General features: G+C 41.1%; 1 protein-coding gene across 2 annotated transcripts in view; it reads right to left on the bottom strand.

Annotated features, from left to right (window-relative positions):
- The window catches only part of caln1 (calneuron 1), a 72,604-nt gene that overhangs the window by 38,193 nt on the left and 13,225 nt on the right, over window positions 1-21,186 (bottom strand). For both annotated transcript variants that reach the window (XM_085795771.1, XM_085795772.1), the window contains exons 3-4: window positions 12,085-12,228; window positions 5,500-5,612 (exon numbers count right to left, since the gene is read on the bottom strand). In XM_085795771.1, coding sequence (XP_085651897.1) covers window positions 5,500-5,612; window positions 12,085-12,228 — 257 coding nt within the window. The remainder of the gene's footprint in view (window positions 1-5,499; window positions 5,613-12,084; window positions 12,229-21,186) is intronic.

Genomic DNA, 21,186 nt, shown 5'->3' on the forward strand with positions numbered 1-21,186 from the left:
GATGCTGCAGGTTAGGACTTTTAGCTGTACACACCAATATTGTGATGAAATGAGGAAATGTATCCATTTTGTTTTGAAGACTGAAAAAACAATGACAATGCTGTCAGGTCAGGACACTGTGAGGGTCTGGTGAAAATTTTCATAAAAATATTCCTCACTAAAAACTGCCTGTATGGCTTACAACAGATTTAGGAAAATTACTATAAAAAATTGGAACAGTATATTCTGGACAACCTCCTTTAAATAATTATTTTTGGACACAGCCCCCAAACAAATTATGTTGAACAAGAAAAGGTAAAAAGAGAAAACAATTCAAGTGAGTGAAAGAGAGAGAATACTCAGGCCATATGCATCTTGATTAACACAGGAGCCAACATCACTGCAGCTCATCGTGTGCTCCGCCACTGAAATCATGTGATAAATCTCAAGCAGACAGAGGTGAATACACTGTTTGACCAGTCATGACTTATGACTTTCAACACGTAATGGCATACGAGTTTTCACAACTTATGATTATGACAGCACCTCATACGATCTGTGTTTCCTCCACCCACGCCTAGAGCTGCTGTGTACCTCACTGTACTGAGGTCAGTGGAATAAATCACCATCTCAATGATGAGACATCGTGGCTCAGGGATTAATTAGCACAACGTGAGGGTCATCGACCTGTAATTAAAAGCACAGAGGAGCCTTGATCTTTTAAAATATGTAAATATGTAATATATTCCATAGCCTTTAGTAGTTATCACACACGCAGGAGTTAAGTCCTTCCATGTGACATGTTGAAAACCTTATTAAGGTCAATCTATCGTGGAAATGAAAAAGAAATGACAGACATTATCTAATGTAACTGTAAATGTAATCTATTTAAAGGCATGTATTAAGAGATTAGAGATTAAATACTGAAGTACACACACCTTTATCAGAGTCCAATAGTGAGCTCATAATTAATGAAATTCTGTTTTTGCAAACTGTCCTGAAGAAGATAAGCTAAACAGAAGAAAAAATAAAATGTTTGCGGTTGTTCAATTACAAGCTCATAATTATCCTGACGGGATAATTAGATGCGATACGAGTGAGTAGGAAGGTGAATGTGTGACAGTGGGTGAATCATTATCCCGTCACTCCAGCTGGTGAGGATGTGACACTTCGCCCGACATTAGTGGAATGAGAAAATCTCTGAGCTGAAACAGCAACCGAGCTGCTCCCATGGTTAAAAAGGACTGAACCAGAGCATTAACAGGAGGTCGATGCGAGTTAGCCAGGGTCGGCCTGTGTCACGCTCGGACAAACTCCGACAACCTTGGTCATGGAAAAATAAATAGTTGATTATAAAATCCAACAAAATGCCAGATGGAGGAAAATTCATGTGAGATGCTGTGATAACTGTGGATTTTAATGAGGATAACACAAAAGCCCTCCAGCTAAATACTTTCAGTGATGCACCGTCATGATTCATGTTTATAGAAATGGTGTGGTATCAAAATGACTCAGATTTTATAGTAAAGAGTCTTGATCAGTCATAAAGCTTCAGTGATTTGTGGATTTATAAAACTCCTTGAAGCACTTTGTTCTTACTCCTCAGTATTGGCTTCTTTGTTGAACATTTAAGTTACTACAGCTCTGAAACTCAAGAAAAATAACAGTTATTGCCTCACTGTCTCATATTCTAATAACTCCACAATGCACAGTGGCCGACTGAGTCAATCAAGATGAGTTTAATGGGTTTCCAATCTTCAAAGGCAGATCATTAAAATGAGATGTGTTCAATGAATGTTCTCTAGTAAAGTTGAAAGAAGATTTAAAGGGGAAAGTTAAGCGGATATTGACTCTTCCTTTATAAAAACTTCTGCAGACTATCTCAGTATTATTATAGAGCTCTGATAAAAAAGAAAAAACTACTTTCCTTAAAGAGTACTATTTATTTTCCTGACAGGTACACTGCTGCACTGAAAGTCTCGTGTTGGAAGAGAAGAAAATCACTTTAAGAAAACTTGAAAGTTGTTCAAAAGACAGGGTGATATTTGGCCAAACTTGGGTTTGTGCTTTCTCTCTCTTTTTCTTTCAGCCTCATTGTGAATGCTTGATCCTCTGCAATCAAACAATGTGGTCAGGTGTTTCCATCTCACGAAGACGTTCCTATCCTTAAGCCCCATTTGTTTCCACAATACTAAACCAGCCATTTGGGAACAACCTGAGTATATAATCAGCTGGTTGTCATGGCTAGCATGCAAATAAGAATGTAATAGATAACCTGTCAGATTGATAACTATAATAACTCAGAAAAATAGTTGGGTCTATGGCAAATGTTTTACTTTTTTGTCAGATTTTTTTGCTATAAACAGCAGGTGCTTTTGTTAGAAACGAGCAATTAGATTGAGCCATTCAGTAAATGAACACCTGCAGAACTGGGTGATCTTTAAAAAAAATGTTTTTAAACATTACACATAAGCTGTGTCCCGATATGACGAGCACATCACAGCGTCATGATGTAGATTCATCACAGTTTGGGGATGTAAACAATAAAGCGGCAGACAACACTGACAGACAGCATGAGGATTACACTTTTAAATGTAGGAACTGGGGTCCAGCTCAGTTCAGCCTCGAATAGAACAACTTTTAAATCCACAGATGTTAAAACATCAAGTTACCTGTTGTGATGGTCGCTGCAGTAGGTGACAGGAGTCGTGTTTTGCCATGCAACAGTAGGAATCTTCTATAAACCTGACTGTCTCGTTTCATTCACAATGATGAAAGTCCACAACACAACACGGACCACATGCTGAATAGGGACACAGCAACAGACACTATTATACTGCATATTCCGTGTGGATTTAACTGTGAAAAGACACGTTGGAGGGAAAGTTGTTTTATGAGCGTAACAATTAGTTGATTGACAGTCCAGCTTTGTGAGCCAGCAGCATGTTGCCCAAGTTGATGGGTTGATGCTTTATTCAGTGTTTGCTGAACTGTTGGTTGATGGTGCTCTTGTTCTTCATGCAATTGCATGGTGAGATATTTTTTCTTCTATTACTATTTGGAAAAAGGTAAAATACAAATTACTTACAGATGTAATGTTGTGTGGTATGGTGTTTTTTAAAAGATGGTTGAGCTCGTTTTAGGACAGGAGTGCCCACCTACCAGGATGTAAAGCCAAACCCACTGAACACTTAAAAACACTTTCACTCACAACAAATATTCAAGCAGGATGACTGAGCACAAAATGAATATGTAAGAACCAGTGTGAGTCATACACCACAGTCCATTAACAAACTAAACTAAGCACAAAACTGTAATACCTCAAGCAAGTAATTGTCTGTGAGGCGTGTGGAGAAATAATCATGATAAATCAACACTGGCAGTGCATTTTCCCCCCTGAATATGCTCCTCACATCAGATCAAGTATTTCCTGCCAATTCATGCTTTTAGGCATTAATTCATCAGAGAAGAAAAGTGGGTTCGTATGTGTCGTAACCAACCCCAACTCAGCCAACCCACAACACATCAGGCGTCTGAGGCCAGCGGTTCTTCTGCACAAGCCAAGGTCATTGCAGCAGTCAAATCGGGCTGGCAGCACATTTGCCCAGCCTGTACTCCTCCCTCTGAGGAGTCATGTCCTCACGGTGTTAACCACAGCCCCACCCCCCCCACCCCAAGAAAAAGGCCAGGTCGAGCCGATGATTACATCAAGAGTACGCAGGCTTGCCAAGTGTTACAATCTGTGCCAAACGTTGGGTTCTTTCCCTCACACCTGCTCGATTCGTCACCATTCCCATCATGCTCATTCTTTCTATTGTCCGCACATTCATCACTCTCTGTCAAGGGCGGTCTACTTCACTGTCGTACTCTGACATTTTCTCTCCTCTTCATTTCTTATGTCACAGATTCCTCTCTCACTCCAAGTCTCCTCAGATTCTCAAAGCCCGTATGGCCGTCCAACGGCAACATCTGTCAGGGTCATGTATTACCATCATCAGTCACAATATCACTCAGAAGACTGTGTATTAAGCATTTTGTTTTTCACTGCCCTTCAAAAGGGCACAGAAACAATGTGAGTGTGGAAACTGAGTTAAATGAAGTATGGATGGAATGAAGGATGGTATTCCCATACAGTGATTTATAGATTACATTAGCACAGAGATGTACTGTAGAGAAGACTCTCTGTGATTGTCACACTTTGACTGAGCACTTGGATCAAAACCCAAGATAGTTTCTAAGTTTGAGCAACAATATTCTTCTCTAGAAACATAAAATCCTCTAATCGTTGATTTGATTGCACAAAACCATCACTCATCAGTGACACATGCTGCCTTATGCAAGACGGAGAAAATGAAATAGGCTGCATCTGTCTGAAAATGCAGTTAATCAACCACTTGTGTTTCCATGTTTTTGTTCTACTTTTTAAGTGGACACCATAGCTTGTGCCATATGATGATATTTCACTTCATATTGCAAATGGAAATGTGTTTGTTGCACACTGGGATTAAAAATGGGACATCCAGGGGGTGCATGAGTGTAAATAATTCCCTCGATCCTTCTTCATTTCTCTTCTTTTGAAATATCAAAAATACAAGCACATCAGCATAACTTAAGCTGTGCACAACAGCTTGTCTGGGTCTAATGATGTGTCCTCAACACTCACAAACACCCTGTAAGTTGCACCAAACATACACTCTGCTACACACAGCTCTCAAAATACACTCACACTGATAATATCTTCACATTCACGCAAACTTTTATTTCAGCAGGCTACAGGTTTTCCACTGCTGAATTCCTCAAGCACTTCAACACATGAGGTTCTCTTCAGTTACACTTGCAACCTATTTGCATTACCCACAGTTCACTCATTTTTTACATGTCTTTTCAGTACTTTTGCTCACCTGGAAATACAGAAACACAAGTACATCACCATATAATGTATGCACACAACAGGTTGTCTCACCCATATACGCTGCCCAATTCCCTGCAAGGCTATTAGTCCTTATAACTTTAAATTAATCTGCTCAAATAATGAAGCTGTCTGTTATTGCACAGTGAACATACATCAGGTGAGCACTGTGATTACCAAATCAAACAATGAATAATAATAATGTAGTTTTTGGATAATGTATATTTTTACCATAGGCCCCACACATCACACCAATCACCATCACACATTCGTTTTTCAGTTTTCACATCTGGTTCAGGAAAGAATAAGTGAACATGACCACATTATCACACACAGCAGACCAAGGACTGCTACTCTGAACCACTGCCAAAAATAACAAGACCTTTCATTTGAAAAAGAAAAAGAGCTTTCTGAAATTTTGGGCCTTGGTTTCCAAAGGAAAAAAAACTGAAGGCTGAAGAATGAAAATCATTGTCATGACTCCTTGCCTGCACTACTTTGCAGTAATTATCTTTCAACTGAGACTGAACTTTATACCCAGTTGTATTCATGACTCATGGTTTGGCAAAGTGAAGCAGAGATATGTTGAAGAGAATAAAGTTTAGTTTTACCTGCCAGAAGATGGTATCTATTGTGCTGCCCAGGAAGCCTTCTCTCGTCTCAGACGACAGGAGCTTGGGTCCGAGGATCGTCATGAACTCATCAAAGTCCACCTGTCCATCACCTGACACCAGGAAGCACAGCAAGTTACACACAGCAGTTACTAACAGCTAAAGATGGACTGATATACATCGGCATTGTTTCCAGCTTCTGTCGATGAATCAGTTTTTATGCTGGTTATGAATCAGTTTTTAATTCAAACTATGGTGATGTCAGAGCTCAACACACTGCAACTGCAACTGCAAAAGAACATGAAAACATGCAAATCTTTTTCCCCAAAGGAATTTAAGTCAAAAGCAACTGGACTTGGTTATTTGTCTAGGAAGACGTTTCAGCTCTCCTCCAAGAGGCTTCATCAGTTCATGTACGCATCTGACCAGGCTGGGACTGGTCCTATTCACATGCTTATGAAAATCTTTTAACACACACACACACACACACACACACACACACACACACACACACACACACACACACACAAAAACACAGTTAAAGGGATAGTTCACCCAAAATTGGAATTCCACTCATTATCTACTCACCCTCATGTCGACTAAGGGCTGGGAGGAGTTTCAGAGTCCTCCGTGGCTTCTCTGAGTTACAGGGGGTCTCGGTGTAGCAGTGCATGTCCATATAACGGTTGCAAATGGATACTGCTCTTCGGAGCATGGAGCAGCATGGAGGTATTTGGATGTTTTTTGGTGTGTCTTTTTGTTACGAAGACAGTTGGTATCCATTTGCAACCATTATATGGACATGCACTGCTACGCCGAGACCCCCTGTAACTCAGAGAAGCCACGGATAACTCTGAAACTTCTCCCAGCCCTTAGTCGACATGAGGGTGAGTAGATAATGAGTTTCAATTTTGGGTGAACTATCCCTTTAAATAAGAGTAATGTACTGCAAGTATCACAGACAACAGATAAATTAAGTGAAAACTCCTATGAAACACACTTGCATGGATGTATTATGATACATTACATGTTCACCTATTGATCAATGCTTTTCCAAAACTCACAGTGCTGAACAGAGTCTCTCTTGCAGAGTGGTTGTGTGTCGTTTTGGTTGTGTTGTGTTGTATGTGCAGCACCTGTGTTGTCACAGTTGATGAAGATGTGAAAGTTAGTTGTGTTTTGTCTGTGTGCAAGTAGTTCATCTTTCAGGGCCATTGTCCCAAACCCATCTTCTCCAGCCTCCGTAAATAAACATATTCCCTTCTCCGTATCCATTAATCTGATGGATGCTTCTTCTATGAAGTCCTGAAGTCCCAAGTGCTATCCTGGCTGTTTACAGTAAGGGAAAGCCAACCATTGTTTTGGTTTGTGTGTGTTCGCTCAGCTCTCTCATCTTTATCTTGATCTTAAGTTCACCATCTCATACAGGGAAAATCACTCAGACAGCAAGAACACAGTCTCACTCATATCCCTTCATTGGTTTGGAATGCGACGCGAGGCAGAGTGAATGACAAATGATGTTCCTGTCCTGTACAACTGCTGCGTATTTGCCCCTGAGCAGTGCACTCAGTAGCAAACAGCCTGCAGCTGAATGTGTGTAACTACGTAAAAGTGAAGCCAGATGTTAAGGGAAAACAAGGACAGAGCACTGAACTTTTCCTGGATTGAAAGAGTGTAAAGCACAAACTTGCAAAGGATTTCGGCACCTTTCTTTTTTTCCTCTGTCATGTTTGTGTGGAGGCTCAGTTATTACGCTCAGTGTTTGTGCTTAAAGGGAGATATGGATGCTGTCCATAGACACTTCAAATCACAGTTCTTTCATTTCACCATTTACTACTGAGTCAAGAGATAAAAAAAAACAAAAAACACTGAGCTCTGACTTACAGTACTCTGTAATAGTGGCTATGAAGCAGATCAAAGTTTACAGCTACAAATTCACAACACAGAGTTCCCGCAGTGCATATTGATTCCTGCAGTAGTGATCTGGGTGCCTGCTGATAGCCTGGATGCTGAAGCTGCTGCAGAATAAAGCATGAAAACTCCAGGGAACAGATTGTGAATTCATATTAATTTTTCATATTAAAAAACATTCCAACCTTTACTCTTTGGGTAGAGAGTTTCCTGTCCTCAGACTTGTCTGATCTAATTATCTTTAGGTGAAAAATTCAGTAACTCTCCATCTTAATACAGAATCATTCACTGTCTTTCAAAGTCTTAATACAGAATCATTCACTGTCTTTCAAAGTCCAACTCCAAGCAGAGTTTATTCACTCTTTCATTTTTGTTGTCTCAGGTCTCTTATGACCCTGTAGCAAAATCCTTTTTTACCTCCCTGTTCATCACGCCTGCTGCTCCTGTATCTGCAGATGAGGCCAGGACCTTGTCAGTGTAAAGTTACAATGCAGGACGACTCAATCTGCCCTGCAACTGCAGCAACTCCTGCTCCTGCTCCAAATGTGCCACTGTAACATTTGATACCATTGACTGCACTTGCATCTATGCATATTCAGTAGGGAAAATGCAGGGCTGCGTGCCAGATGCAGCAGTGTTGAGACCCACGGGTGTCAGGACGGGATGATAGATGGATGACAGTAGAGAATAAGGTGGACAAGGTGAGCAGGTTTAAGGTTCAAGACAGCGTCGCACAGCAGGCAAAGTTACCCACTAGTCTGTAAAGACAGAGCTGGAGATCTTTCTGAGGAGTGTGTGGTGATCAGAGCACAACTACAACAGGATGATCATGGTGCTATGTCTGCTGAAGTGTGTAAGCAGGCAGCAGTTTGTTCACAGGTTTGATTTGATCATGCAGAAGAATTTCATCGATGTGTTTCTGTGAGGGATTTTCCTGCCTATGTGATGGTCAAAACTGATTTATTGCAGCTTTAATTTCATTGATACAAAGTGTGTCATCATAATTAGTTCTTAAACAGTTTACTACCAACAAATAACTGGTCTCCTTGTAAAATCCTTGTAGTTCTGTGTGAAAATGACAAACTGACTGACTTACTGACTGAAATAACATGTTCATGTTACAGTAATGCTTCCATTTTTCCTGCACTGGGTAAAATGAAGAAGCTCCTCACACAATAATGACTTAATAATATGTCATACTATAAATATGTCAAAATCTCACATTTGAACAATTTTAGCAGCAACAATCAATGTTATAAAAATAAATCCATCTACAAAATAGCAACTTGTAAGAGTTTTTGCATATTATGTTATTTTCATAATTGCAGCATTTTATTAGCATTTCACATTGTTTTATATCATAGGTGCGAAAAGGGTCTCCATCAGTCCAAACCTCTGTGCATTATTGTTCCCAACAAGGACACACTCGCCTGTACACACACACTCACTCCTGTAGAACTGTCTGACAGTCAGGTGACATTTTTAAACTTGATATTTTTTGACTCAATCTCCAATGTGAAATCTCTTCATTTTGCATTGTTACGTAAATACAGAGCAAAATGTCACAGTGCATAAAAACTAAATAATAATACTATTGACCCTAAAAAGCCTGTGTGCCTTTCCCAGAACATAATACGTTTGCATACCAGCTCTTATTCTGATGAATCTGCAGTTTGTGACAGCTCAACATTATGCACATTGTCACTGAGTCACTTTCTGAGTCTGTCATAGGCTGAGCCACCTGCTTTTGACATGTCCCTTTCTGTGTTATGTCACAACCGAGCATCCTGTTCCAGCCAGAGACAGAGCACTAAATTATTGAACAATGATGCAAAATCATGTTCCCTTCAGTAAAAGACAAGCAAACAAATTAAAGACAGGATGTGTCTACACAGACCCAAACGTAGAGTTCAAGCTAAAGTTCCAGTTACATTTTGTAAAGGTCACCTCAGAAGAAAAAGTGGAGCATGTGTGATCTACACTGAAAAACAAAGGTGGCTGCAACGCTGTGTTCTGGAACAAAGACGAGGAGTCACACCTCTCCATGAAGGACATACAGAGCTCAATAACAGTCACATGGATTGATCTGACAGCAGAGACGAGTGGGCAGATAACCCATCAGTATCTTCTAAAGATCAGCTGGACTTGGCCGCTGGGCTCAGAATCGATGGCTGTGAACGAGGATCCAGTCCTCACAGCTGCCCACTTGGCTGAGATACAATCACTGTCGTCTATTCTCATTCATCAGCTAAAACCCACCAACCCCCCCTCAGTACCCCGTCCCTTTGATCACTGGCTCTTTATCATTTGTGTCTACACACATATGGATGGGAGGATAATGCCACCAACTGTTTTGTTAATAACCAAAAACCCACCAGACCAGATTTCTAAGAATACATATTAGTCTGTTGTACTTTACATTGTGATGAACTGCTGTTCTCCAACACATTCCCTCCAATCAGTGTGTGTTGGAGCTGGTTATAGCCCCTGTGTTGTCATGTGGCCATTAATGAATACAGAGAATGAGGGTAACATGGAGGCTACAGTAACATAAAGTGAGGAGACGACCCGACCTGACTGCAATGAGCTGATCGACCTACAACCAACACATAAAGTGATAGACATGCACATCACTAGTGGACACCATGCACTGTAAATTAAGATGGATGTAGCCTCTGTGCTGTCATGTGTAGGTTTATAAAGAGCTGTTTTGAAGCTCAGCTACAAACATGTTTTTTTTCTGCTGTGAAGTTGATTCATTTCATGGCAGGTGGCACCAGATAGAAAAGAAGAGGCGCAACAATTAAGAGGCGGGTAGAGATAGGCCTACCTGGCAAGAGTAACACAGGATTGGTCTGTGTGGCTCCGGCTGGTGGAGTGAGGCAGGTGCACACCTCACTCCATGCTGCCATGCAGGGAAACAAAGGAATACTGACCTGTTTCCCTGCTGGGCTGAAAGCAGCGGGTAGTCGACAAGCAAACAGATCGACATACCAGAATATACACGGCCTATTAGCTGTTCTTGCCGTGGGAATGTTTTGTTGTTTATTGTGTTGCTTGTTATTAGGGGGAATTGCCGTTTTTTACAACCTGGACCTTATTTCTAGCATAAAATACGATAATTTACTTTATTTATGCGAGTCTACAGGGCAGCGAAATGCAGCCTCTAAATAACACATTATCTGCAGAGAAACTCGTTCATTTCACCAATATGTTTGTTATGATATGCTAGCGCTATTCCCCTCTGAGTCCGGGGTTACTGTTATCAACATCTGGGGTCTGTAGGTTGACCTACTAACCTCTGACCTGGATGATGTCATCGCTGAACGCCGCGCAGTGCGGCTTGTTTACCTGAAAGTTGCTAATGCTGGTGTATGTAGTGTATGTATGTTAATTCTGATACTAAATCACACACTTTCTGTGTACCTGAAAGTCTGTCGAGTGTGGTGTGTGGGCTTTCTCTTCATTTGTTTGTGTCCCTGAACAGTTTGACAAATTAACAAGCACAAAAAACAGCCCTCGCTAGACAACCAGATGATTATCAGATTCAATAAAGTTTAAACCGAGTTTCCAACAAACTCTAATTCAGTACACAGAGAGGATGATGAGAAGGGAGTGAATTAATAAGTAAACAGCTGCAGTACACTTCACAGACTTCCTAAGACAAAAGCCATTGTGACCTTCATCAGATCCTGAAGTAACCTTGCCTGCCTCTTGGAGCTGCAGCAGAAGATGCAACGAGAGCTGGCCCTGAGGCACAAAAGGCAGCTACGTTCTCCTGAGATCCTGGAGCGGATGAGTCAGATGAGGAACAGAAGCAGTAACTTCTTATACTTTAATATTCAGCCTTGAACATTTACAGTATTTCTCTCTCCACAGTGAAACTGAAAAGCACTTATCAAAGGCTGTGATAGCAGCATGAAGAATTTGAATATTTTCCCACTGATCTGACATTTGCATATTGCATTTCCGCCTCCCTGCCTCATACAATTTTAAGAGACTACCCTTTTATAAAATGTCAATCACAGTTACTGCAGAAGACTTTGCTGTCTGTGAGAAATGGGACTGAGTGTGTCTATGTGGGATTGTTTTTTTTTATCTCTGAGGACAAGGGGTTAAAAGGTGACAGGTGAGGAACCAAGCACTTGATGTATTGTTAAACTACAATTTTGTGGTGCGCTCTCCCACAGATACAGCCGCTACAGCGAGTACATTGACGCCGTTTGATTTTGTTCCAGCTGGAAAACCGACATAAAACCCTACTTTGTTCTCTGGTAACCACACCTCTGTCATGTGTGCACACATATCTCTTTATTTAGGTTGTTCTCTCACAGCGCGAGTTTCACATTGTTTCTTTCATGTGTCAAGTGGAAACAGTGAGTGGTTGAGACTGAAATGAGTACATGCTCAAGCATGCATGAATAAATGTTTTATGCATGACACAGAGGAATATGTAATCTGAACAGGCAAGTGTGAGTAGAAAAACACTGTGGCTTCCTGTAAATCTTTGCCAAGTTGCCTGTCGATGAAATCATATACCTCAAGGTGTTTACAGTTGTAAACGGTGAGTGAATGGTTTTTTTTATTTTTTTTTATGTCCGTACATATGTGCAGAGGAACCCTGCATTGCTCGATACATTTTTACACCTCTGTGTTTGTGTGTGTGTGACTCACCATCCATGTCTAGTCTCTGCATGATGATGGCCAGCTCCACCTCGCTGGGCATGTAACCCAGAGAGCGCATGGCCATACCCAGCTCCTGTTTGGAAATGAACCCGTTTCCATCACGATCCAGCACCTTAAACGCCTCTCGGATCTCTGCCAAGACAAACAGGAAATCGACTCAGATTCTGTGAACAATGCCCGCCCCCCCTCCTGTGCTTCCCAGATGCACAGACATAAACACTTATATTTGCTCATTTACAGGACTGTGTGCAATGGTCTGCCAAACAACCATCTTCTTATTTCTTCACACCGCCCCCTGTATTTTGGGGATTTCTTCTTTTGGCAGTGGTACACTTCTCACAACTTGCAATTCATTTTTCATTTAATGAAGTCAGTTGGCATTTCACTCTTCCCCCTTGTTCATCATCATTTGCACACACCCCCCCCCCCTCCCCCCTCCTCCCCTGTCTGACCCAGCTTTGAGCTGCACGTTATACAATTGGTTTCGCACCACTGCTTCAAGTTAACAAGATCAATTCCACCCATCGATTCATTTTTTCCACCTGCTGTCACAGCCACTGTCACCTCCACTACTTAAAGCCTTCACGTAATTCCCCTTAACGTGCGTTAGTACTTCATTCTTTGTCTTTACCTCTTATATATTTTACAGTATATTCTTCATCTTTTACTTAGATCACTACCCAAAGTCACGTTCTGTGGTCTGCTGAAGGCGTCTTATTGGTTGCATGGGGGTAAAAGTAGAATATCATTTATAATGGAGCTGTTCGATGCATAAATAGTTAACAGGGATTAGGAAAATCTCAGTTCTCAATGTTGTTGCATCATGTCTGGATAAATGGTTTAGTAGTCAATTTATCATGACAGGTTCTGATGGAGGCGTTACTCCAGGCTCGCTGGGAATTCCCACTCAAAGTTGATTTTGGGCTTTCACTACCAGTGTTTCCCCATTGACCACTCTGGGTGGGGGTGCTGTCTGCTGCACTTTGTAGCTGCAACAACAGCTCTCTGTCCAGGTCCAGCTTCCCTGAAAACATCCTCACCACAGCAACCAAACACCGCCTGACTTTCAGACGTTTGGGGTCGAGGTGCCTGCATCTTTTGTTTTTACCAGGAGTAACAGCTTTTGTTGGGGAGTCTTAACTGCACTTAATGTAACGAGGTGTCAACCTGGCTCTGCTCTGTGTGAAGTGAGGGGCTAAGACTCATAAACATGGGGACACAGGACTTAGAGGAGAGAAAAAAACCCCAGCAGAGACTCCATCACACAGCTGTAATGAAAGGAGAGCAAATAAATTCAAAACAAAATAGTCCCTGGGTAAGGCATGATAATAATTCCGTATCTCTTCAATAATACCAAGTCAAGTCAATTTTGTTTATAAAGCATAAAGCCAAGATTTGCCTCTGAGGAGAAGCAAAGGTTGGAGAACCATTTTCTGTCTTCACTGGCCCGTTTAACATCTTGTGACCCCTCAGATTTACAGAGTCTGAACTCCACTGCAGTTTCATCTTCACCTGATGATATTACTTTGTCTTTGGCAGGAGTGTGAGCAAAAATATCTCTGTGGTTTTTCAATATTCTCACTTTCCTAGTGACTATAGTACAGCAGCATGGAAGATGAACTAAATCAAAATAATAAAAGACCTTATAGCCTGACAAAACAAAAAACTCCAATCTGCTGAGATTCACACACATTTTCAGTTTCCATTCAGTCTCACAGCCATGGTCATTATGGAGGATGTGCTGCTATAATAAACATCCCTAGAAACATACAGTAAAGTTGTAAAAAGACAGATTTTCATTACCACAGGTCCTGTTTGTTGGTAATGTTTTCCAGAGTTTGTCAAAAGATCCAAAAATACAAATCTACAAATCAGATTTATTAAAGAAAAGAAAAGAGAGAGAAACTCCATATTCATTTAGAGTGAGTTACATAATGTTTTTTGGTCAGAATGTGAGAATGATCATTTCTGAATGTGACTTTCGCTGTGAGTAGAATACACACAGACATGATGATGATGATGATGATGATGATGATGATGATGATGATGATGATGATGATGATGATGATGTGATTATTGTTGGAGCTTCTACCAAACAACTATGTTCATTTACATTGTGAGGGCATGTGTCTCCATAGCACCACATACTCTGTGATGTGGATACTGGATAGTATTACCATATTGTGATTCACTTCAATAATGGCCTCATTCATTTTGAAGCTGAAATAAGAAAGATTACATCATCCTCTGATGATAATATTTTCATAGCACTGCTCAAGCTTGAGCTCTAAGTGCTTTCCAAGATGGAAGGGAAGATTTACAGAGTGTAAAATTAAAATGTCTGGGCCACCCTGGTGAGACATGTAAAGCTTAGGAGCATAATGTATATCAAACAGCACTGATCCCAGACATTGACAGAATGTTTAACCCTTTTCAACTGTTTCCTGTCATCGGCACATTAGTAGTGATCTACATGAACATTGTGGCTAACCTTAACCGTGGTACGAACATGTTGAGCCACTGAAACAACATTTTACTGACTCACTCCCACAGCAGAGACAAGAATGCCTCACTCGTACACAGCAGCTGGTTCACTAGCTGCTCGATCTGTGATCAAGTCATCAGTGCGGCGAGTCGGCAAGCTCCGCTGTGCTTTAATAAATGCATATTCCAAAACAGGAGAGGGTGTGTGGTACAGGAGAAGAGAGGCCGATGGTCACACGGTGATTTTAAACAGAGGTTGAATGCCACTTCTCTGAGGAGCACCGTGACTGCATGACATGCAGGAGCACACCGCTGGGCACTGGATGATTCCAGACTGGAAAGTGGAATAGATGGTTTAACGCCATTGTTCTCAGGAAACCACAGGGGCAAAGTCTTTTCAGGGATGTAGAGCAGTGCATCTCTCTGCGCACATTTGCAGAGAACTTGGTGTAGGGAGGATAATAAAACATAATTTAGGTACAAATGTCAATCATATACATCTTAGCTCAGAGGAAATGTATATAGAGTGTTTTTTATAATGTTTTTTTCAAGCAACAAACAAGCTGTAACAGTATTTCTGTCTGCCTGAGCCAAGAAGCAGTCATTAAGAAATTAGGCCATCAATCATCTTATTATCTGCTACACCGCTGCATTTCTGAACCAGCCTGCTGGCAAATGATTTGGAACAACAAAACATAAATGCTACGTAAATTATAAATTGTCTCATAAAATTGACAACGGTGTTTTGACCGTGTTAAGTACCTACAACAGACAATGAGAGGTCGCAGTCTCCGACCTGCATCCAAACAGCATGTCACTGTTTCCTCAAACAGCTGCTGCTGAACAAACACAGCCCCATCATCATTCGCAACAATGCAAAGCCTTGTTTTACAGATAACATTTTCTAGAATGTGCACGCGGAAATGTTAACAAGCACACATCAAAGGGATACAGACTCTTCTCCCCCATGCATTGAAATGAGCGTTACATGAACAAATCTCAAATCAGTAATTCAGGCTCTTACAGTATTGACTACTTTTCTGTGTTCTGAGCGTCCAGAACAGAATAACAACACACAGGCCAGGTTTGTATATTCAAATCACTCAGTCTATTTCATGCACAAATGCTCCTATCCATCAAGGGTCGAACACACGGGGAATTCTGAGACGCTTTCTAACACAAAGTCTGACATTTGTTGGAGAAATGTTTCCACCAAAGGGACAGAAGTGATGAGAGATGTCACGGGAAACACTGACTGGAAACGAAACAGAATCTTAAGATGGCAGATTTTGTTCATTTTGTATGCAAATGATGCTCATGCAGTGTTAAATGTTGATGAGGGTGACTGTGTGACTGTGTGTGCTTGACTGACTGGTGCCTGTTGACTTATGTAATGTGCTCCCTCTCACATTCTGCCTGACCTTTTAGATTACAGATGCAGAAGCTATGGCAGCAGTAGCAGCACACACACACACAGCTGGCCCATGTGCTGGTGTTGTCACCACAACTTTAGGAACACAACTGACAGCTGTCAACTCTCAAAGCTGCACCCAAAAATGCCAAGTATAATTTTCTCACAAGAGCAATACTGGCATTTTAGGCAGAGGTTTACATACAGTTATTTTTATACTAGAATAATGTTGTTCCCTATTAGATGTTTTTGCATTCTCTGAAAAACACCCCATGAACATGTTTGTCAAGTCCTGGCTTTGAAATCAAACCAGTACATATGTCTAACAAGGCAGTGTTTTATACCAGCACTAAGGAAGCTGGTGAGATTTTCAGATGTGTAGAATTGTTATTTGAGATTGATTGACCAGACAGTTATGATGCAACTCAGTGGTCCATACTTTTGCCTATAAAATGTCAGGAAAATAATCATTGTTATCAGTTCTCAAATCTGAAGGTACTATCTTAAATTCATTGTTCCATCTGACATCTAACAGTAACAAATTATGTTTAATCTTCCATGAAATATGACTCCAGTTTTAAAAAGAAGAATACCCAAAATATGAAGAACAGTGAGAAGACGGAGCTGGAAAACCTCTGCCTGAAAAATGTCTGAAACAAATAGTAGTAAATTCTCAAAATAGTTGATGATTAATTCTCTGTTGATTGGCTGCTCAATTAATTAGCCAGTCAATTATTTTAATAAGAGCCTTACGTATAGGGCTATTAGAAGACAATTATAAAAGGTTAAATTTATGTTAGACCTCAACAGGCATTTCTGTTGAGTTTGGGGATTTTGAGATTTATTGAGTAGATGGATGCACTCATAGAATGACAGAGGGGTTTTGATCCTTGGATGATACTGTGTCAGATCTGACAACAAATCTGTTCCATATTTGGCTCCTGGCACTGCAGTGTTACCAATGACTGCATGTGACGTGTCCCAGTGAGACCATGGAGAGGGAGGAAACAGTCAGTACCATGGACAGCTCTCCCCCAAGCTCCTGTCTGTTTCAGTGTGACTCTGGCCCTGTCCCATTTTGCACACTTGATCACACTTACAGGTTTGGGCACTTGACATGTCTGTTAATGTGCTTAATGCAGTGCAGTGCATTTGCACTTACATTTACGATAAGACCGTACCTGAGCGGTATTTGGCCAATATAAAAACCACAATGCAACCAGCTGGTGAATTCTGCCGTCATCGAGAACCACATGCCACGTTTGGGAATTGCCACCAAATAAATTTTGATAAAATCGCCTAAATTTGACTTTCTATCTCATAATTATGACTTTTTATTCTCAAATTTTGTTGTCTAAATTTACATCTCAGATATCTGACCGTTTATCATAATTACGGCTTTTTCTCCATTGATTATGACTTGCCACATGAATATTTTTCAAACTCTTTGTAATGTTGTTTTTAATGTTTAATGTTTCTTCATTTATAATTTGAATCTTGCGCAAAGGGACACTTTTGGAGTGTCACAACTGAACTAGGACTTGGACACAAATGCACCACTCAGAAGACAAAGTAAAATAAACAATCAAGTGCAACGGAAAATCACTCAGAGAAAAACACTACTATAGCTGAGGGATTAAAAACCACTCTTTCAAGGATAGAAACGACTGACAAATAAAAGGCTTGACAAAGCATAAAATAATACAAAACCTGACACCGCCGGTTTTCTGACTTACAGGACAAGATGAACAGTCACAGAACAAAGGGAAATGCAAACCATACACACACACACACACACACACACACACAAGGTAATGGGAAACGGGTGAAAACAAGGTGGGGAGGACAATCACACCAGCAGGAGACAACCAAGAGGAAGGGGCAAGTTACCTGAAATAAGAGGAGAGTGGGATTTCAAAATAAACCAGGAAGCCACACGACAACTACTAAACAGAATTTCTTGGACATGACATGTATGGAATATGTAATGGAGTAGATGAGACTGTGATAGAAGTTGCGCTCCAGTGTGAGCAATGGCACTCAGATGAAAGGCTGCACTTGTCAAGTATGTCCCAGTTGCTTTTAATTATCCCTGCATGCTTGGCTACTTACAGTAATACGTGCCTGCACACTATAGGCAAATGTACGTACAAAGTGTGTGTGTGACCAAGCGCACTCAGCCAAGTGTGATTGAAATGGGACAGACCGCATATGTCTGCGTGCTGCTGGCACACAGTGCACTCAGTACACCTGGTTCCAGTCTCACAACCAGTAGCTTCACTGCCAGCACCAGTCCTGCAGGTAGCCAAGTCTGTCAGCGGCTTACTAAGTTTGGAAATGCACAGTCTACACAAAACCGACAAGTGGGAACTGCTGTTTATGTGCTCATGGAGTTTGAAACAAGCTGCCTAATGCTGGTTCCCGTCACCATCCCTCATCCCTCTCCCTCTCTCCTTCAAGGAACACTGGTGGGCTGAAGAGACACAAGTCTCCCAGCAGGCTTCCTTCCGTCTGGTCTTGCACAGTACGTTTAGTGGAAGAAGAGTCTGAGTGCCGACTAGGAGGGATTTCTTCGGCTGCCCTTTCACTAAACCTTTAATAAAACAGCCCTTTTTAGTTTTTGCTGTAAAGCCTGCCAGGATTTCTTTATTGTCAAATCTTCCAGAAATTCACCCCAGACTACCACCGGGGGCTCAGCTCAGCATGTGGTGGAGCGTCTAGAAACCAACCACCCTGGTGCACTACGTATACACACTTCACACTCTGAAAATAACACTGGGTGAAATTGCAGCTGCTGAAAACAGTGGGTGAAGTTCCCAGTCTAAAAAAGCTCAAAAAATGCATTGGTCTCATACAGTTCCCTAAGGTGAACTAATTTAAATTCTAGCTAATGGCCCAAGGTCATAGAAAATGATGTTAACATTTGATTTGCATAAAACTGAAAGAAAACACATTTCCCTAAATGCACAAATGTAACCAAAGGTCCCTGGCCTCATGCAGCTCTTGGCCTGGTGTACAGTACCAACCTCAGCAACAGCACATCACTCAACTGAGCACACACTAACCTCCTTATGTCCATTATATTATGTAAAGCACATTTTAATCTGTTTATCATAAGTAAATTATAGGAAGAGGTTTTCAAAGCATTGCATGCAGTGTTGTGCCTCATGAAATGTGGCATTAGAGGCTTTGCACAAACAGCTCAGTTTAACTCCAGTAAGTCTGGGATGTATAATGGAAAATAGAAAAGTGAGTCTTTGTCCTTGCACCGGGCCAAGAGCAGAGGATACTCAGTCTTGCTGCTCCAGCGTAACTCAATTTGCAAGAACGTGTTAATGAATGAAACAAAAGATCCCTCTGCTCTTAAAATAACAATGGAGCTACACACAATGAACAAATTGCTCTCAGAGGGCACATGCCGTGAAGCAAGGACAGTGCATCTGTGGAACAGAGCATCCACTGTGGCATTAACCACGTCACACATTCAGATGTATAAATGCCAGATGTAACGATGAAGACGTGATCAGTGGCCATCGTCATAAATTCGGTTCATTAATTCCAGAGGGAATCGCGGATGTTATCACTGTGTGTTAATGAAGACACACTAGATTAACTCTAACGGACATTTGGATGTGCAAAGTTCAAATGAAGTCCATAAAGCCAGTCTTCATCTTAGTGACAGCAGAGCGCTTGGGTTTGGCCTCTGATGGGACCACGGATCAGAGGCTGGGCTCTAGAGCTCAGCTTGGCAGGAAGTGCAGAGTACGTTCACATACCTTGATTTAAAATCGCTGAGATCAATGAAGCATCTTGTAAACTGTTTTAATAAATTTCATGCAACCCTTCATCCTGTGTGATATTAATAGCTCCTGTGCTGCCTCAACCATGACTACAGTTGACTGCTGTAATGAATCCACAGGAAGCACATGGAAGAAAATCACAAAAACACAGGTCAGGGAAAAAAAGTTTTTTGTATATTTTACTGATTCAAATATTTGTCAATTCTGTGCCCTAAAAGCAAAAATCAAGTATAATGAGATAAACACAGCAGCTCCTTCACAATGCCTGACTCACATAAAGCAAGAAAGACCTGAGAGTCAGTTGTTCTATGTATAAATCCCTACTAACAACAGCAGCTTCTCCTGAGAGATGAAACATTAACAAAAACATTTCAGCTGAGTGATGCCACAGTGCCGGCCATGTGACAGCTCAGTCTGCCACTGCAAGCTTTTTAATGGCCCCAGACAAATACAGTAAATTGGCTCTTTAAATATTGTGAAGCAGAAGTGTTGAATGTGCAGAACGTGGGGGCTGTGCAAGCTGCACCACAGAAAGGAAATCAGTGGGAGACATAAAGGTGTTGCTGATGATGGCTGACAGACAGGTAAGGCTGTTCTTCATGGTGAAAACCGTGTATGTCCAGATTGTCTGTCTCAGATAAATAACTTCCTGTGCAGAGGACACTGGACAAAACTGCACAAAACTTCTAGCCGTGATCACATCATGTACCTGCTGGATAATGGATTGCTTAGTCCGAAATGCACTGATAGCGGAAAGAAAAAAAGACACAAGTTCATGAACGTTGTTGCCCCGATTGTTTTCATTTTTCTTATTTTAATCTTTATGGTATTGTGGGACCACAGAGGTGTAAGGTTGCCATGGTGTCAGTACATCTGTGTGCTAGGACCTGAGTCCCATGTTCCAGTCACATTCAGATTTTGGCTAAAAGCTGCCCTGCATTAGTTCTGTTTGTACTATACCCATAGATATATACTGTATGTAAACACAATTTAATCTATGACTTTTATAGATCATTTTGAGGATGGATCTAATGTTCAACTGTGCTTCATTTTACATGATACCGCAGTGGATCATTGAAACTTAACATAGACATCACAGACATACGTGGAGAGAGTCACTCCTACATATCCCTACTGGTTTGTAATCCATTTTGCTTTCACCACTTAACGTGTAGTGTATAATACATCCTTATAGAGTAATTACAGAGCTAATAGGCTATAGTTTCTGTTAGTTGACCTTATGGGGACCCTGAACTCACAAACCATTTCTTATTCAGCAAATAATATGAGCCAATGAAATGGGGAATGAGAAACCCACATATTGCAAATATCTCCATGCATATTAAAACACCACCCTGACAGAGTATCTGGTGATTACTGTGTGCTGTGCAGCCA

This window comes from Trachurus japonicus, chromosome 13 (assembly GCF_045865225.1).
Source record: "Trachurus japonicus isolate A0001 chromosome 13, Traja_1.0".
Lineage (NCBI taxonomy): Eukaryota > Metazoa > Chordata > Actinopteri > Carangiformes > Carangidae > Trachurus > Trachurus japonicus.